General features: G+C 50.6%; 2 protein-coding genes across 2 annotated transcripts in view; one reads left to right on the forward strand and one right to left on the reverse strand.

The window, feature by feature from the left end:
• The first annotated feature begins 692 nt into the window (after window positions 1-692).
• Window positions 693-13,364, forward strand: Stk25 (serine/threonine kinase 25). Its single transcript, XM_052193765.1, has 12 exons — window positions 693-899; window positions 1,062-1,147; window positions 5,876-6,106; window positions 7,960-8,016; window positions 8,552-8,660; window positions 9,430-9,587; window positions 9,674-9,859; window positions 10,034-10,179; window positions 10,486-10,600; window positions 11,000-11,071; window positions 12,054-12,190; window positions 12,858-13,364. Exons 2-12 carry the CDS (start codon window positions 1,118-1,120, stop codon window positions 12,895-12,897), a joined length of 1,281 nt encoding a protein of 426 aa, XP_052049725.1. The 5' UTR covers window positions 693-899; window positions 1,062-1,117; the 3' UTR covers window positions 12,898-13,364.
• Window positions 13,365-13,387: 23 nt separating this feature from the next.
• The window catches only part of Farp2 (FERM, ARH/RhoGEF and pleckstrin domain protein 2), a 107,336-nt gene continuing 105,486 nt past the window's right edge, over window positions 13,388-15,237 (reverse strand). The window contains exons 26-27 of the mRNA XM_052193764.1: window positions 14,844-14,995; window positions 13,388-14,246 (exon numbers count right to left, since the gene is read on the reverse strand). Of these exons, the coding sequence (XP_052049724.1) occupies window positions 14,099-14,246; window positions 14,844-14,995 (300 nt within the window). The 3' untranslated portion in view covers window positions 13,388-14,098. The remainder of the gene's footprint in view (window positions 14,247-14,843; window positions 14,996-15,237) is intronic.

Below are 15,237 nucleotides of genomic sequence, written 5' to 3' on the forward strand. Positions count from 1 at the left end.
CATATACATACGATAAGTGGGGATTATGGTGGTTTGCACTGAGCCTTCATAGGCGTTGATTCAGCAGAATGGACATCGTACGGAGTCAAATCTCCCTCCTGTGGAGCACCAGGAGACTGCATACAAGTGGACACTCAAACTGAATTCACAGATGAAGGGCATCTTCCAGCCTTGGGAAACCTCGTTGGACCACACAAGTCTTCCTAGCACCAGAAAATGTCTCGGGGGCCCTACAATTACACCTTTTCAGATAGGGAAACTGAGGCAAGAGAGAAACACTTGTCCAAGCAATGTGTGTGTGTGTGTGTGTCTAAGTGCAGACAAGAAGGTTAAAGCTGGAGCTCCAGGATCTGAGGGTGATGTGGATTCGCACTCCATGTCCACAGTATGGGCCCCAGAGGCTTGGCAAACAGAGCTGGGAAAATGAGAAGAGGGCTGAAAAAAAGAGAGAAAAACCCTAGAAAATGTCAAGGCAACTGCGCACGCGCTGCACCCGTCAAGCCGCGCGGCCGGACAGGAGAGGCGGCCCAGCCCTGGCGTATTTCAAGGTTCGGATCCAGTCTAGGGCGTCTTCGTGCCTCTCCACTGACCGCCCACCGCATGTTCTCCTGGGACATGTAGTCTGACGCCATCAGGGCCTCAGAGCACTTGCGTAACTCCGCATCCTACCGCGCAGCCTGCTGGGACTTGTAGTCTCAATTTTGCGTGCCCGGGGAACCGGGCGGGCTGCGGGACTCCTAGTCCCACAGAGCTTCGCGCTCGCCACGACGTCCTGCTCGGAGCCGCTGCCTCCACCTCCGGGTCTGGGAGGCCTGGGCGTTCCGGGAGACCGAATCGCGGTGTGAACCGCCGTGGGGACTGCGAAGCGGGCCGGGAGTCCGGGATGGAGCCGCCCGGAGGTGGGCGCTGCCAGCGGGCCTCGCCTGAATGTTGGGGAGGCCGGGCACGCCCTGAGGGCGGGTCAGGGGCCCTGGGCGCGGGACCGGAGGTCGCGGGTGGAGGGACGCCACGGAACGGGTTCCCGGGTCGCTGTTGACCAAGCGGTCTGCGGTTTCTCGCAGGTGCTTGAAGCGAGCGGGCGGAGCGGCTGCGGCGGACTGGTCACGCCAGCGGGGACATGGCTCACCTCCGGGGCTTCGCGCACCAGGTGAGTGTGGGCGTCGGCGTGCCCCGAGTCTGCGGTCCGCGGTGGAGCGGATTGCCCGCTCGAGGCGGGAGAGGGGCGGAGGCCGTATGTGTGCCTTGGGGCGCGTCTTCGGGCCGTCGCAGCCCTGGCCTGTGCCCAGCCAGCGCCTGCCTGCGGAACACACGAGCCACCGGGAACCTCTGCTGGGTGAGGGGCTATCTCTGCCCTGGAGCTGGTGTGGACGGGTGCAGGAGCCTGCCCCGGGCAGAACCTGCTTGCCCCCAGCTCGGGGCACCTTCCCAGGAGACGGACTTTTCCCTCCTTGGCTAACGGGATGGAACCTCAACTCGGGACCACACAGGAGATGAGGGCTGCGTAGGGTTCGAGGGTTCAGTGGTTTGCTCTCTGGATCCCTTTTCTCGCCTTTATTATTTTCTGTTGTTGTTATTACAGAGCAAATATGACAGGCAGCCGTTAGTGAAGTGGGATGAACTGCCTTGGCGGCAGATTTTCCTCTGGCTTTCGCTGTGGGATTTGCGTTTTAAGGGTTGGTTTGCTTGACAGTTGCCCAGTGAGGGAATCAGTTCTTGAGGACAGTGCAGCCGCTCCCCCCACCCCCTCCCTGCATCCTTGAGAACTGGGTGTGCAGACAGGAAGCGTGTCCGTCCGCTGCTTGTGGGCAGGAACTGGAGGCAGGGCTCCTTGGAGGAAACCAAACCAGCCTGAAGAGACTCCTCACAGCTGCTGGGTAGGGCTTTTGGCCCAGCTGTCACAGATGGGATCCTGAGCCTGCTAACTGATGCTGAATTAAGCTAACACATTTTTAATACATTTTTGACATTTCGCCTCTAATTATATAACATACTGAGAGGAAAAAAAAAACCTGCCTCTAGTTTATTTTTAAGAGGCTTAGGGCTTAGCTCCTATAGGTCCCTGGATGGCACATTGGAGCTATGAACAAAGGAGAGATGATGGCTAGGGGACCTTTCTCAAAGAGAGAAAACACCCTTTTGTCTTTTTAGGGGCCTGTGTCTAGTCTAGACATACTTGGCTTCTGAAAGTGACACAAAACCTTTGTAGGGCTGTTTTCTCCCAAGATGGCTGCCACAGAGTCCTAGGAAACTGCTCCTTTTGTGTGGTAAGGCTTGTTTGTACTTTTCCCTGTAGCCAGTGCTTCTGCCTTAGCTTCCCTTTTATCAAGCCAGTTCTGCCCATCTCTGGAAGGACCAGATGGTTATGGGCGAGCACTGTGACTGTGGTGGAAGGTGAGGATGTGTGCTGAGTTCCTCTTGTTTTGGAGAGGTGATGCACAGCAGGCATGTTGGCAGTTGGCCAGAGTCTGTAGGTATAATATCACTAGGACAGAATGCAGACAGAATGGGTCTCAGTTGTTCAGAGTAAGTCAAATGGCTTGAGTGATGGTTCATAACACATCCTGTCCAGAAGGGAAATCTGAGCCACCCAGATCAGGATGCTACCTGTCTGATTGGCTGGGCTTGGAACTAGGGCTGCTCTGAAAGTATAAATGCATTGACTAGGCCAGAAAGGTTCCTGTCATACTGTTTCTAAGGCTGGCTGGTTCACAGCTGTAGGTACCCAAAAAATGTAGACTTTGAAGACTAGGGTTCCCTCCTTTCTTCACAGAGCCTAGAACTCTGGCTGTGGGGTTTGTTGTTGTTCTCTGAGGCAGTAATGAGTGAGTACCTGGTCTAAAGTATCCTCCTTGGGCGGCTGTAGTGGACCAGTTCTGATTCAGGTTCCCCAAGAAGAGGGCAATTAAAGATTCTCAGTATGGCTGAGCAGCGGGGAGGACATGGTCTGAGCCTGAGGAGGAAGAAAGGGCCCTGAGACTTGGAAGGACGGTGGTCCTGGGCCATGTGGTTGGCCCATGGCTTGACCTCTCTTCCAGGTTTTCTTAGGCTACTTTAGCAAGCACTGGACCGAACCAGTGCTAAGACTGTATAACCTCAAGTCATCAACTAGACCTTCTGGATCTCTGAGATGGCTCTCAAGGTGTCTCAAAACTACACATGGTGGAGCAGTAGCAGCTGAGGAAACAGTGGGGACTGAGTGGTTAGAGAAAGAGTGTGAGAAAGTGTTCTGGGGCCTGCTGGAGCAGAAACAGGCAGAAAAACAAAACAACAACAAACAGGCAGGAAAAGGTCTGCTGCGGGGACCTTATTCTGCACCTGGCTTTCAGGGCTGGCTTTGAGCAAGGGGATCAAGTGGTCACTGCCCACACATGAGTGACAGCAGGCTGAGGTATTTCACCCTGATCACACCTACTTTTACCAGTGGTCTCTGCACTGGTGAGTGTGGTGAGAGTGCATGGCCTGGAGTGGCTCCTTCTCACCTGGCTTGGATCCAGTGCTGATCTTGAAATAGCTGAAGTGTCTGACTTATCAACCACACTGGAGAACTTTTCTTGGCTTTTTATTTAAGCAGGTGAGACTGGGATCAAACACTACTCCCTGGCTAGTGCAACCTAAGGAACCTCAGGCAGCCTTAGCCTTCTCTGTCTGGCCAAATGTCAGTGTGGCCTGTGAGGAGTTCAGGCAGCAGATCTGTTCCAAGCATCTACTCCTGCTCACTGAGAGCTGGTCTTAAGACATAGCCTGGTTCTAATGTGGCTGCGAGAAGAGTCACTTTGAATTGCTTGCACTACCTTTTTCTTTTCTTTAAAAAATAAAAAGCAACAATTACATTTCTTTGTGGATGGGTATGTCTGTATGTACCGCAGATTAGGTGTCAGAAGACCACTTAGGAGAGTTGGTTCCTCCTATGTGTGTCGGGGGATCAAACTCAGGTTAGACCTGATGACATGCTTTTACTCACTCAGCAATCTCCTGGTCTTGTGTTTTTCTTTTCCTTCCCTCCTTCCTTTTTTTTTTTTTTTCTTTTAATAAGATTCATTTGAGCCAGCAGTGGTGTAATCCCAGCACTTGGGAGGCAGAGGCAGGCGGATTTCTGAGTTCGAGGCCAGCCTGGTCTACAGAATGAGTTCCAGGACAGCCAGGGCTACACAGAGAAACCCTGTCTCGAAAAAAACCAAATCAAAAAAAAAAAAAAACCCAACAAAAAAATAAGATTCGTTTGCTTTAATGTGTATGCATCAACACCTACATATATGTGCACCACATGTGGATGGTGCTTGAGATCATGTGGGTGTTGGGACGCAAATCCCAGTCCTGTGTAAGAACAAGAGATACTTTTAACCATTCTTCAGCCCTCTGACCAAAGTAGGGTACATATGGTTGCCACAGCTGGGAGTTAGTGGCACATACTTGGGCCTCCTCACAATGGCAGCTTTGCTGGGAAGGGTCAAGTGACCTGTGTGTTAAGACACTGCCCTTGTTCCTGGAGCTCTTCCCCAGACTTCTCTCTGCTCTTCCTCATCTTGTTCTGCAGAGTTCTTTGCTGGTAAAGGGTTGGGGAGTTTGGTTCTGTGTCACCCTATTGTTTCATGGTTAAAAACCTTAGGAATGTAGCTAGTTGGCAATTTCGATTGAAATGTCTCTGGAAAGTCTTAGATTGGGTTTAGTCAGGTCTCTAAGACCCATTGCCATGCTCCAACAGAAAGGGCTGTGGCAGTTAGGCCTCAGGGAAGCAGGCGGCCGTGTTTAAACATTTAAATCTGAGAAGCACATAGAGCTGCGTTGTATGTTGAGTATCTAGAATCAAGCACCTGAGACAGTGTTGAACACAGCGCTGGTGTGAGGGTGCAGCTGGCTGGGGACTGACCCGGGAGTGGGGAATTCTCTCAGTGGGTGTGGAAAATATAAGTTTATGTGCTAAACTTTAATGTTTCTCTCTCTCTCTCATTTACATTCTCAAGACAATGTTTTTCTACTTAGCTCTGGTTGTCCTGGAATTTACTTTATAGAAACCAAGCTAGCCTCAAACTCAGAGATCTTGCCTACCTTTGCCTCCTGAATGATAGGACTAAAGGCATGCACCACTATACTCAGCTAAAATTGTGTGTGCATGGTGTATGCATCCTTCAAGCCCTCAGATTCCCTGGGGCTAAAGTTGTAGGCAGTTTTGAGACTTGAACTGCAGTTCTCTGCAACAGCAGTATGTATTCTTGACCACTAGACCATCTTTCCAGTCCTCAGCGCACAGTAGTTTTAATTGTTTGGTTTTTTTAGAACAGTTTTAGATTTACAGTAAAATGAGGTTTAAAAAACTCTCTTATACATACACACTGCTACCTGTCATTTCTGTTAGGTCTTGGCCCAGCTCCTTGTTAGACAACTGGTGGAGGGCACCTTGAGATGCAGTATTTCCTAAGGTTTATAGTCTGCATCAGGATTCACTATCAGATCCATTGAATACAGTGTCAGTTGGAGAATGCAGTTATGTTTAGTTTTTTTTTTGGGGGGGGGGGGTTGGTTTTTTTCAAGACAGGGTTTCTCTGTCTGACCTGGAACTCACTCTGTAGGCCAGGCTGGCCTCGAACTCAGAAATCCGCCTGCCTCTGCCTCCCAAGTGCTGGGATTACACCACTGCCGGCTCAAATGAATCTTATTAAAAGAATTAAAAGATTAAAGGCGTGCGCCACCATCACCTGGCATGTTTAGGTTTTCTGAACAAGGGATAAAGGCAGGAAAGAATTGAGGTGAGTTCTCTTCAGTTCCTTACAGTGGGTGATGCCCTCAGTCAGCAGGGCAGTCTCTTCTGTCTAGTGTTTTCTCTAATAGCTGTTGCCCATGCAGTGTCCCAACCTTCTTTCTCTATTGGCTTCTGTAGCATTCTCGTGTGGACCCAGAGGAACTCTTCACCAAGCTTGACCGCATTGGCAAAGGCTCATTTGGGGAGGTGTACAAGGGGATCGACAACCACACCAAGGAGGTGGTGGCCATCAAGATCATTGACTTGGAAGAGGCCGAGGATGAGATTGAGGACATCCAGCAGGAGATCACTGTACTCAGCCAATGTGACAGTCCTTACATCACCCGCTACTTTGGCTCCTACCTGAAGGTACCTACAAGGAAGAGGCATCTGTAATGTTTGGAGATGGAGCACACTGAAGGTTCTGTGCCAGGCTTTCTCCTTTGTTTCCAGAGGGATTAATATGTATCTTAGCCGGGCGGTAGTGGCGCACGCCTGTAATCCCAGCTCTTGGAAGGCACAGGCAGGAGGATTTCTGAGTTCAAGGCCTGCCTGGTCTACAAAGTGAGTTCCAGGATAGCCAGGGCCACACAGAGAAACCCTGTCTCCGGAAAAAACAAAACAAAACAAAACAAACAAACAAACAAAACCCAATATGTATCCAAAGATAGAGAGCAGAGAGGTGACAGCTGTGGGCACACAGGAATCCGTCTGGAAGGGCAGAGAGGCCCACCTTTCCTGATATCTCAGTTTCATAAAAACAGCCTGTTCTCTTGAGAAGTGCAAGTCCTCGAGGGTCAGTAGGCTCTAAAGTGTCTATCAGTGTTGTTAGGCACAGTCTAAGGGGCCCCTGCAGGCAGTCAATACTTTTGGGGACTGCCTGGAGAGCACTTGAGCAGAGTGCGGAAAAGACTCAGGTACTGCTCTGAGCAATTGGTCTGTCCACCAGGTGCCTGTACCTGAGGTTTGGTAGCTGGGTGGTTAGAGAGGTCTTTTCTCTGTTCCTCCCCCTGGACAGAGTCTGTTGACCAGGCTGCCCTTGAACTCACAAGAGATCTGCCTGCCTCTGTCTTCCAAGTATAGAAATAAGGTATGTGCCACACTTCTAGCCTTCCTTTTTTGTTTTGTTTTTGGTGGCTTGTTAATTGTTTTAGACAGGGTCTCACTGTGTAATTCTCTTTGTCTATATGGACCAGGCTGGCCTTAAACTCACCTGCCTCTTCACCATGCCTGGCTTGGCCCTCCTTCCCCCTCCCCCCCCCTCCCCACTCCGAGATGGGTTTTCTCTGTGTAACCCTGGCTGTCCTGGAACTCACTCTGTAGACCAGACTGGCCTGGAACTCAGAAATCTGCCCTGCCTCTGCCTCCCAAGTGCTCTTTTAATACTAATTTTTGTTATTCTTTTTACCTGTATGTGCTGGGTGGGAGTATGTATACATGAGTCCGTGTGTGCCTGCAGAAGCCAGAGAGGGTGTTGGGTCCTCCTGGGGGCTACAGGCCTTTGTGAGTCACCTGATGTGGGTGTTGGGAGTTGAACGTGGGTCTTCTGAAAGAGAAGCAAGTGCTTTTAACTGTCAAGCTATCTCTGTAGCCCTTCTTCCCTTTTAAAAAAGGGCAAGATCCTATGTTGCCCAATTTGAATTTGAACCTTTTTATTTGTTTTTGTTTTTTTGGATTTGGTTTTTTTCGAGACAGGGTTTCTCTGCATAGCCCTGGCTGTCCTGGAACTCACTCTGTAGACCAGGCTGGCCTTGAACTCAGAAATCTGTCTGCCCCTGCCTCCCAAGTGCTGGGATTAAAGGCATGTACCACCACTGCCTGGCTTGACCTTAAACTTTTTTTTAAACATTTATTATATGTAAGTACACTGTAGCTGTCTTCAGACACATCAGAAGAGGGGGTCAGATCTCATTACTGGTGGTTGTGAGCCACCATGTGGTTGCTGGGATTTGGACCTCCGAAGAGCAGTCAGTCAGTGCTCTTAACCGCTGAGCCCGCCTCGAACTTCTGATCCTCCTGTGTTGGGATTATAGGCATTCACTGCCTTGCCCAGCTAGAGCCCTATCTTATTTGGCAGGAACTTGCCTGGTATAGTTGTTGTATGGTCCAAGCCCCTAGCTGACTACTTTTGGAGGAGTGAGAGGGGGTGGCCTGTGGACTCCAGACTTGGGCATTACCGCTGCATTTGCTGCCCAGGCACTGACAGGTTTCTCTGCTCCCAGAGCACCAAGCTATGGATTATCATGGAGTACCTGGGTGGCGGCTCTGCACTGGATTTGGTAAGTTCAGACTCAAGCAATGAGCAGCTTGCTCTCATTGACTTGTCTTTCAGTGCCCCAGGACCCACTGCCCTGCAAACTTTTAGGCTTTTGGGCTTTCTCAGGCTACCTGTCACTGTCTTACCTATCACTGTTCTATGTCAATCAGGAATTGTTAGTTTACAAGCAAATCACTGTTCATCTTGCTCTGGTTGATGCTAAAAGACGTCTTGGGCCTCTACTGGGCTAGGGGCATAGGCACATTTCGAGCCCCAGACAAATAAGAGAGTCAGGGCCCTGGTTAACCTATTCTCATTCTTATGGTCACAGAAAAGATTAAAGCAGCCCTCAAGTTTTCCGAAAACAGAATGTCACCCCCATTTCTCCGTACTTCCCCCATTATCCTTCACAGCTGAAACTATAGGAAGTAAGGAACTTAAAGGCCCCAGGCTGCTTCTGCAAGGACTCAGAAGTTGGTGGGTGCTGCTGCTCAGGTGCTGTGGTGGCATGGGTGTGGTAGATGAAACTGAGGCTCTTTCCTTCTGTGCCGCTGCAGCTGAAACCTGGGCCACTGGAGGAGACCTATATTGCCACCATCTTGCGGGAGATCCTGAAAGGCCTGGATTATCTTCACTCAGAGCGCAAGATCCACCGAGATATCAAAGGTCCTGCGGGGTGGGCATGGCTGCAGTTCTGCCTGTGACTAAACGGAGATGGGCATGTGGAGCCTAGTAGTTTGTGGTGCCTGAGGGCATGGGATGTGAGGAGCTCTTCTGCCACTTGGAAACTGGGCGGGGGGGGGGGGGGGGTAGGGGTTGTCCATCTTCTTTCCTCCATTTTTAATGGCCACACTGAGGGTGGAGCCTTGGGGATCATGCATCCTAAGCAAACATTCTGCTACTCTGCCAACCCTCGAAGCCTGCGGTTTTCATATATGTGAAGGAAACCAGTTGTGTACTAGTACAAGGCAGGAGTTGGGTGTGGATTTCTACAACAGTCCTGTGTGGTCCAGTCCTGATAAGGACTTTCAAAGCTGGGCCAGCCCCCCATGACTGACCGGGTGAGGATAGCTGAGCTCACGTCACAGTGAGGAATCCTGTGGACAGAGTGATAGACATCCTGACTAGCCATGCCACTGTACCTCTCAGTTAGGGTCACTATGGTTAGATGTGAGGTGGGTGTTGCTGTTGTTGTTGTCAGAAAACACAATGGTGCCAGGCCCTGGAACAAAGGTAGGAATGCTCCTGTAGGTCCCCCAGATTGCCTGCTCTGCCAGCAGTGGCTACTGTCCAGGAAAACTAAGTTCTCAAGACATATCTGCTGCTGTCCCAGGGCCAGAGGATACCATCCCATCACTAGTCAGGAGTTGCATGCAGGGTTATTTTGGGGGGCTGTGGAGCCAAGGATGATGCCTACCTGTCCTGTATTGAGCAGCTGCCAACGTGCTGCTCTCAGAGCAGGGTGATGTGAAGCTGGCAGACTTCGGTGTGGCTGGGCAGCTCACAGACACACAAATCAAGAGGAACACATTTGTGGGTACTCCTTTCTGGATGGCACCTGAGGTTATCAAGCAGTCGGCCTATGACTTCAAGGTGAGTTCTGGATGGGAGGTGGGAGCATACTGCCATCACCTCAAAATGCTTCATGTAGCAGCTGTCCTGTGTGATACCCTGTCTAGGCTGACATCTGGTCCCTGGGCATCACAGCCATCGAGCTGGCCAAGGGGGAGCCGCCAAACTCTGATCTCCACCCCATGCGAGTCCTGTTCCTGATTCCCAAGAACAACCCACCCACATTGGAGGGCCACCACAGCAAACCCTTCAAGGAGTTTGTAGAGGCCTGCCTCAATAAAGACCCACGATTCGTAAGGCCTGTCCCCACTTGGGCCACCCCAGGCAGCTGAGGGGTTTGGGGAAGTGTATGAAGGGAGGATGTTAACTTGGTGGGACAGTGCCCAGCCTTCACATCCTTACCTGTCCTTCCTTGTGTTTTTTGTGAGGGTGGAATTCAGCTCTGACTTTGTCTGTCTCCCTGGCAGCGACCCACTGCCAAGGAGCTCCTGAAGCACAAATTCATCACCCGCTACACCAAGAAGACCTCTTTTCTCACTGAACTTATTGACCGATATAAGCGCTGGAAGTCTGAGGGGCATGGCGAGGAGTCCAGTTCTGAGGATTCTGACATGTAGGGCTACATGTATTTTGGGGGGGGGGGGTATCCTCGAAAGCTCCCTGGTGCTTGATGCCAGTGGAGGTCTCCCCCTAGAGGCAGGCTTTAGTTGCGAGGGTGAGGACTTATACTGGTCAGGGAACCCATAGGCTGAAGGACAGGGCCTTTGACTATCATCTAAATGCAGCCTGGACAGAGTTCTGCCCATTGTCTAGGACCTCCCAGGACAAGAAGCTGCCTCAGAGAAAAGAAATGTACCTTGGTCTGTGTTTACTTCCATGCCTGTCTCCATCAGTTCTTCTGATTCTTTATCCTCTTTAGTGATGGTGAGGCTGAGGATGGGGAGCAGGGTCCCATCTGGACGTTTCCTCCAACCATCCGGCCAAGTCCACATAGCAAGCTGCACAAGGGAACTGCTCTGCACAGCTCACAGAAGGTCTGTTCATGCCCTGGGCCAGAGCACTGCCGCATATGTACCAGCCTGCCTCAGTTTTTCTGGGGCAGCAGATTTGGACTACTGTGTATCAGGCTTTGAGGAGGTCAGCTCCACAGTGCCCTTGACCTTGGGCTATATTAAACACTCAGTATCTGGGGTCTGGGTAAAGAGCTTAAGGACAGGGCAGAGCGGCACTGAGCTACCTAGGAGTCAGACTGAAGCCTGGGTCTGCTGGTGCTCAGGTACAGGCCTAATAAGAACTGAAGGCTTGGGCTACCTTGTAGTTTGGGAGTTGACCCCTGGTCTGTGCTGTCACCCTGCTCAAGACAGATTGAGAAGACAGAAAATGGAACCTCTTTTTATCTCCATGTACCCAGTGTCTTGCTTTCCCCCTTGCAGCCTGCTGAGCCTATCAAGAGACAGCCAAGGTCCCAGTGCTTGTCCACACTAGTCCGTCCTGTGTTTGGAGAGGTGAGAATACAGCTGAGCCTGTGGTCATGTGGGGCACTGGCTTTGTTCTTTAGAGGTGCTCTCTGCAGAGCTATGGTGTGGTGTTATAGTGGGCCCTGAGCCTAGGCTTTATCTATTTGATTTCTGGGTCTATTGCAGGTAGTTAGCACAGGCTTGTGAGTCCAGCTTCCTGAGGAGGATTATACCGTAAAGCACTGGGACGAACTGACCTGACCAGTGTGCTTTTGTGTCCCTGGCCTGCTAAGGTCCTGGCATTACAGTGCTACAGTTTTTTGCAGTGCCCAGCCACCACATGATTCTTTTGTAGAGGAAGACAAAGGATTGTTGGGTCAGACTAGGTGAGGGAGGTGATTCCTGGGTGGCCACGTGACCTTATGTCACTTCCTGATGTCAGAATTTCTATTTTCAGAAATATAGTGCAGCCAGGCATGAATGTTCATCTATGGATTTGAAGCTCAGATAGTAGATTGTAGGCAGTAGGTTGTCACTGGGTGGGTGACAGCACGGAGAGCACAGAGAGGGAGGGCAGGATGTGGATGAATGGAAATAGTGAGTCTCTCTCCTTGGAGAGTGACCTTAGCCAGAGTAGGAACAGCCACTTAGGGCTGTGTCGTGTGCAGTGTTGCCTGGGACTGAGAAGATGACTCCCTAGGTAAGCGTACACTCAGTTGAAGTCCTACAAATGATTATTGACACTTTGTAGTCTGATCTGGGATGTCTGTCAGAAGTCCTTGTTGAGTCCTCAGAGTTTCTGTACCAGTTTCTAAATGCACTTATTTCCTGACCTTCAGTTTGTAAGAAACCCCAGGGTTCTGATCTCTTGATAGCCTAGGTCAGGGGAGAGAGGAGCCTTAAGATGGAAGCGCCTGCCCCATCAGCAGGGCAGGGTGCACTGCCTGTGCAGCACTAGTTTTGCTTTCTGTAGGTCTTCCAAATGTGAGAACCACGTAAGATGCCAGTTAGGTACATGATCTCTCTGCAGCTCAAAGAGAAGCACAAGCAGAGCGGTGGGAGTGTGGGTGCCCTGGAGGAGCTAGAGAACGCCTTCAGCCTGGCTGAGGAATCCTGTCCTGGCATCTCAGACAAGCTGATGGTGCATCTGGTGGAGCGCGTGCAGAGGTGAGCACAGTGCGTCAGCCCAGGAGGACATCCCATGGGGGACTGAACACAAAATGAAGCCTGGGATTCATTCTTGGGAGCCGCCGGTTCAGTCTTCCTTTGTCAGGGTTGGCATGTTCTCTCATTTTTGATGTTAGAGTTAGAGGGAGAGGCAAGTGGGCCTTGGGCTATGTGTGAAGGTTGTACCCTCATTCTCAGGCAGTGTCTGACAGAGTTCCAGTTGCAAAATGGCTCCGTGACAGAGCATTATGTACAGCTGACTTCTGACCTTTCTACTTGGCTTCCTAGAGGTTCTGTGTCCCAAGAACAGCATGGATGTTTGTAAGCCCAGGGTTGCCTGCTACTGATGGGGAGCCCTAAGTGACACATGCCTGTGAAGGGACAGGCCAGGCAAACGCTGACTCTTCCATGGCAGCCCCACAGGCTCAGGGTTCCTGAGCTGTTACAGGCAGATGTACCAGTTCCTCCTCCCTGCACTCTAGGAGAGACCCACCCTGGTTCTTAGGAGCAGCAGGGTTTGGTCTAGTTGACACTGATCCTGAAACGCTAAGGACATCTTCCATCTTGTGATATGCTTGTACAAATGCTGTCAACTGTACATCTAAGGCTTGCAAGATGTTGCTGAAGTGCATGTCCAGGGGTGATAATGGTGCCTTTCACTTAACAGGTTCTCACACAGCAGGAACCACCTGACATCTACCCGCTGAACAACCAACCGAATGCACTACTCTTCACAGAGAGGGAGAAGAATGCTTTTTGTTTTGAGCTCTAAAAGGACTGACTTGGAAGCCCTCTTGTGTTGTGTTGCAACTGTAAAGACTGACCAGCCTGTAGGCTTCACAAGCCAGGTTACCTTCCTTCTGCCCTACACACCTGTGCTCGCCTCCTTGGTTGACTGAAGCTATGATAGGCACGCGGGAGCCCTTGCAGAACTGGGCAGCGGCTGGTGTGACCTTCTATAGACTTCACAGTCCCTGCAGCGGGTAGACCAAGGAGCATAGTGACTCTTGGGCAGCTTTGGCTCTTCCTCTACACCAGGGACATTGTCTCGAGGGCTCATAGAGGCCCAAGATGGTCATAATTTGCCTTGTGGTGTCAGTTCAGGTACTGTGTGTTTTCATGAGTACTCGAATCGTCCAGAATATTTTGGGCTTTTTTTTTTTTTTTTTTTTTTTTTTTAAAGAAAATTGAACTTCCTGAGTATTCTGACAGTAAGTGTTAGTTTTCATAGAGCACTGAAAGCCCTACCATTTCAATAAAGACCTGGATTGGAGACGTTCTAATGTGCAGATCCTGGCCACATGGGATTTCTGTAGCTTCTGAGCCAGTGTCCCTTCTAAATATTATCATATAACCTAACAGTTTCTGGTGGCCTTCTGAAGAACAAAGTAGGGCAGATGTTTTTATTATAAATCACGTGGGTGAACAGGCATCAGGCCTGCCCTAGTTAATGAGAAACACTGGGAACTGGTGAGAGGCCTCACCTTCCCAGGCCTTGTTGGGGGTGGAGGTCTTTGTTCTCCACTGGTCTAGAAGGTATGTGGGATGGGAGCCAGGGCAGCTTTTGCCACACTCTTGTTACACTATGATCTGGAGGCTAACCCCTAGACTATCATGAGCTCATCACATAAGCCTGAGTATAGTGCTAGTCTGAGGCTACAGGTAGACATAGAAGCAACCTAACCTGTATTTGGGGCTAGTCCTGAGCAGGGCCATGTTCATGAAACTCAGGCCCCCCCACTTCCTTTTCATGGCTCTCAGACGTGCCCCAGCCATCGTGAGTCTTCACTGTTTATGGAGGTTGAGGGACGGCGGGACCCCTCCTAGGGGTCTTATGAGACCCATTCCAGGGTCAGCGCTCCCTATCACCTGGTAGGAAGATGATGCTACAGTCCCTGCAAGCCTCTGTCATAGATTCTTGTCCAAGCAGGGTGAAGGACCTGCCTCCTTCTCTCTGATGTCTGCCTCCAGCCCTGGAGAGTGATGTGAACAGTCCTGAGTGAAACTTGGGGGTCTCCCTGGTGAGCTGCTGGCCCTTTTGATGACTTCCATCCACCTGTGAAAAGGGGCAAACCAGTGGGCATAAATTCACAACCCTTACCAAGAATAACTAAAAAAAATACAGCCGGTTCTTGCTCTGCAAGCATGAGGAGCTAGGTTTCATCGTTAGCTCCCGAGTACAAAGCTAGACATGATGTTCACTTAAATTCCAGCACTGCGGAGGTGGAGGTGGGTTTGCTCCTCAGCCAGCCTAATCAGTGAGCTCCAGTGAGACACCTGTCTCATAAACAAGCTGGGCTGTGTCAGTGCAGTGCCTCAGGGGGGAGTACTTGCCAGGCGAGCCCGCCAACCTGAATTCAAGTCCCAGAACCCACATAAAGGTCCATGGCAAAAGTGACCCCACAAAGTTGTCCTCTGACCTCTACACTCAAGTGGCACACGTGTCCTCCCCACAACTGAAAAAGGATGGCTCCAGAAGTTGTCCTTTGGTCACTGTGTGTATGCACACATGTATATGTACACTGGTATCACAAACGTGAAAAAACTGAAAAACACCTATAAACATTACTTGACCCTTGGTTTCTAGAAACTGGGAAGTTTGCCTCAGGCTCTGTATAAGTGGCAGAGAACAAAGGAAGCATGGCAGACTCACCTTTCAAATGTGTACTTGCTCTCAGCACGGAAGAAGTAGACGTGAGATTTGAATTGGAGCTTGAAAACGTAGTCTCTGTGGATGCTGTCAGCCTCCCTGGGGAGGCTCACACTGTAACCCAGTAGTGGGAGACTGGCCAGGGGGTAGTCGTCCTGCAAGTCAGCACAGGAACAGGGTCACTGGGGCAGCATGCATATCTTCATGGCGAGGGGTCCAGTAGTCTTCCACAGCACTTCACTCTGTACCACTGACTCTCCCAAGAAAATGGTAGTTTGTACAGAGGGGCCCTGTACTAATCCCATTTTCATAGAGAGGGTGCTGTAATGGTGGGCTTAGCTTCAATATGTGAAGAGGAAATAGACAAGCAGATAGGCATCGTACTCTTTGTGCCTGT

Source organism: Apodemus sylvaticus, chromosome 9, assembly GCF_947179515.1.
Source record: "Apodemus sylvaticus chromosome 9, mApoSyl1.1, whole genome shotgun sequence".
Lineage (NCBI taxonomy): Eukaryota > Metazoa > Chordata > Mammalia > Rodentia > Muridae > Apodemus > Apodemus sylvaticus.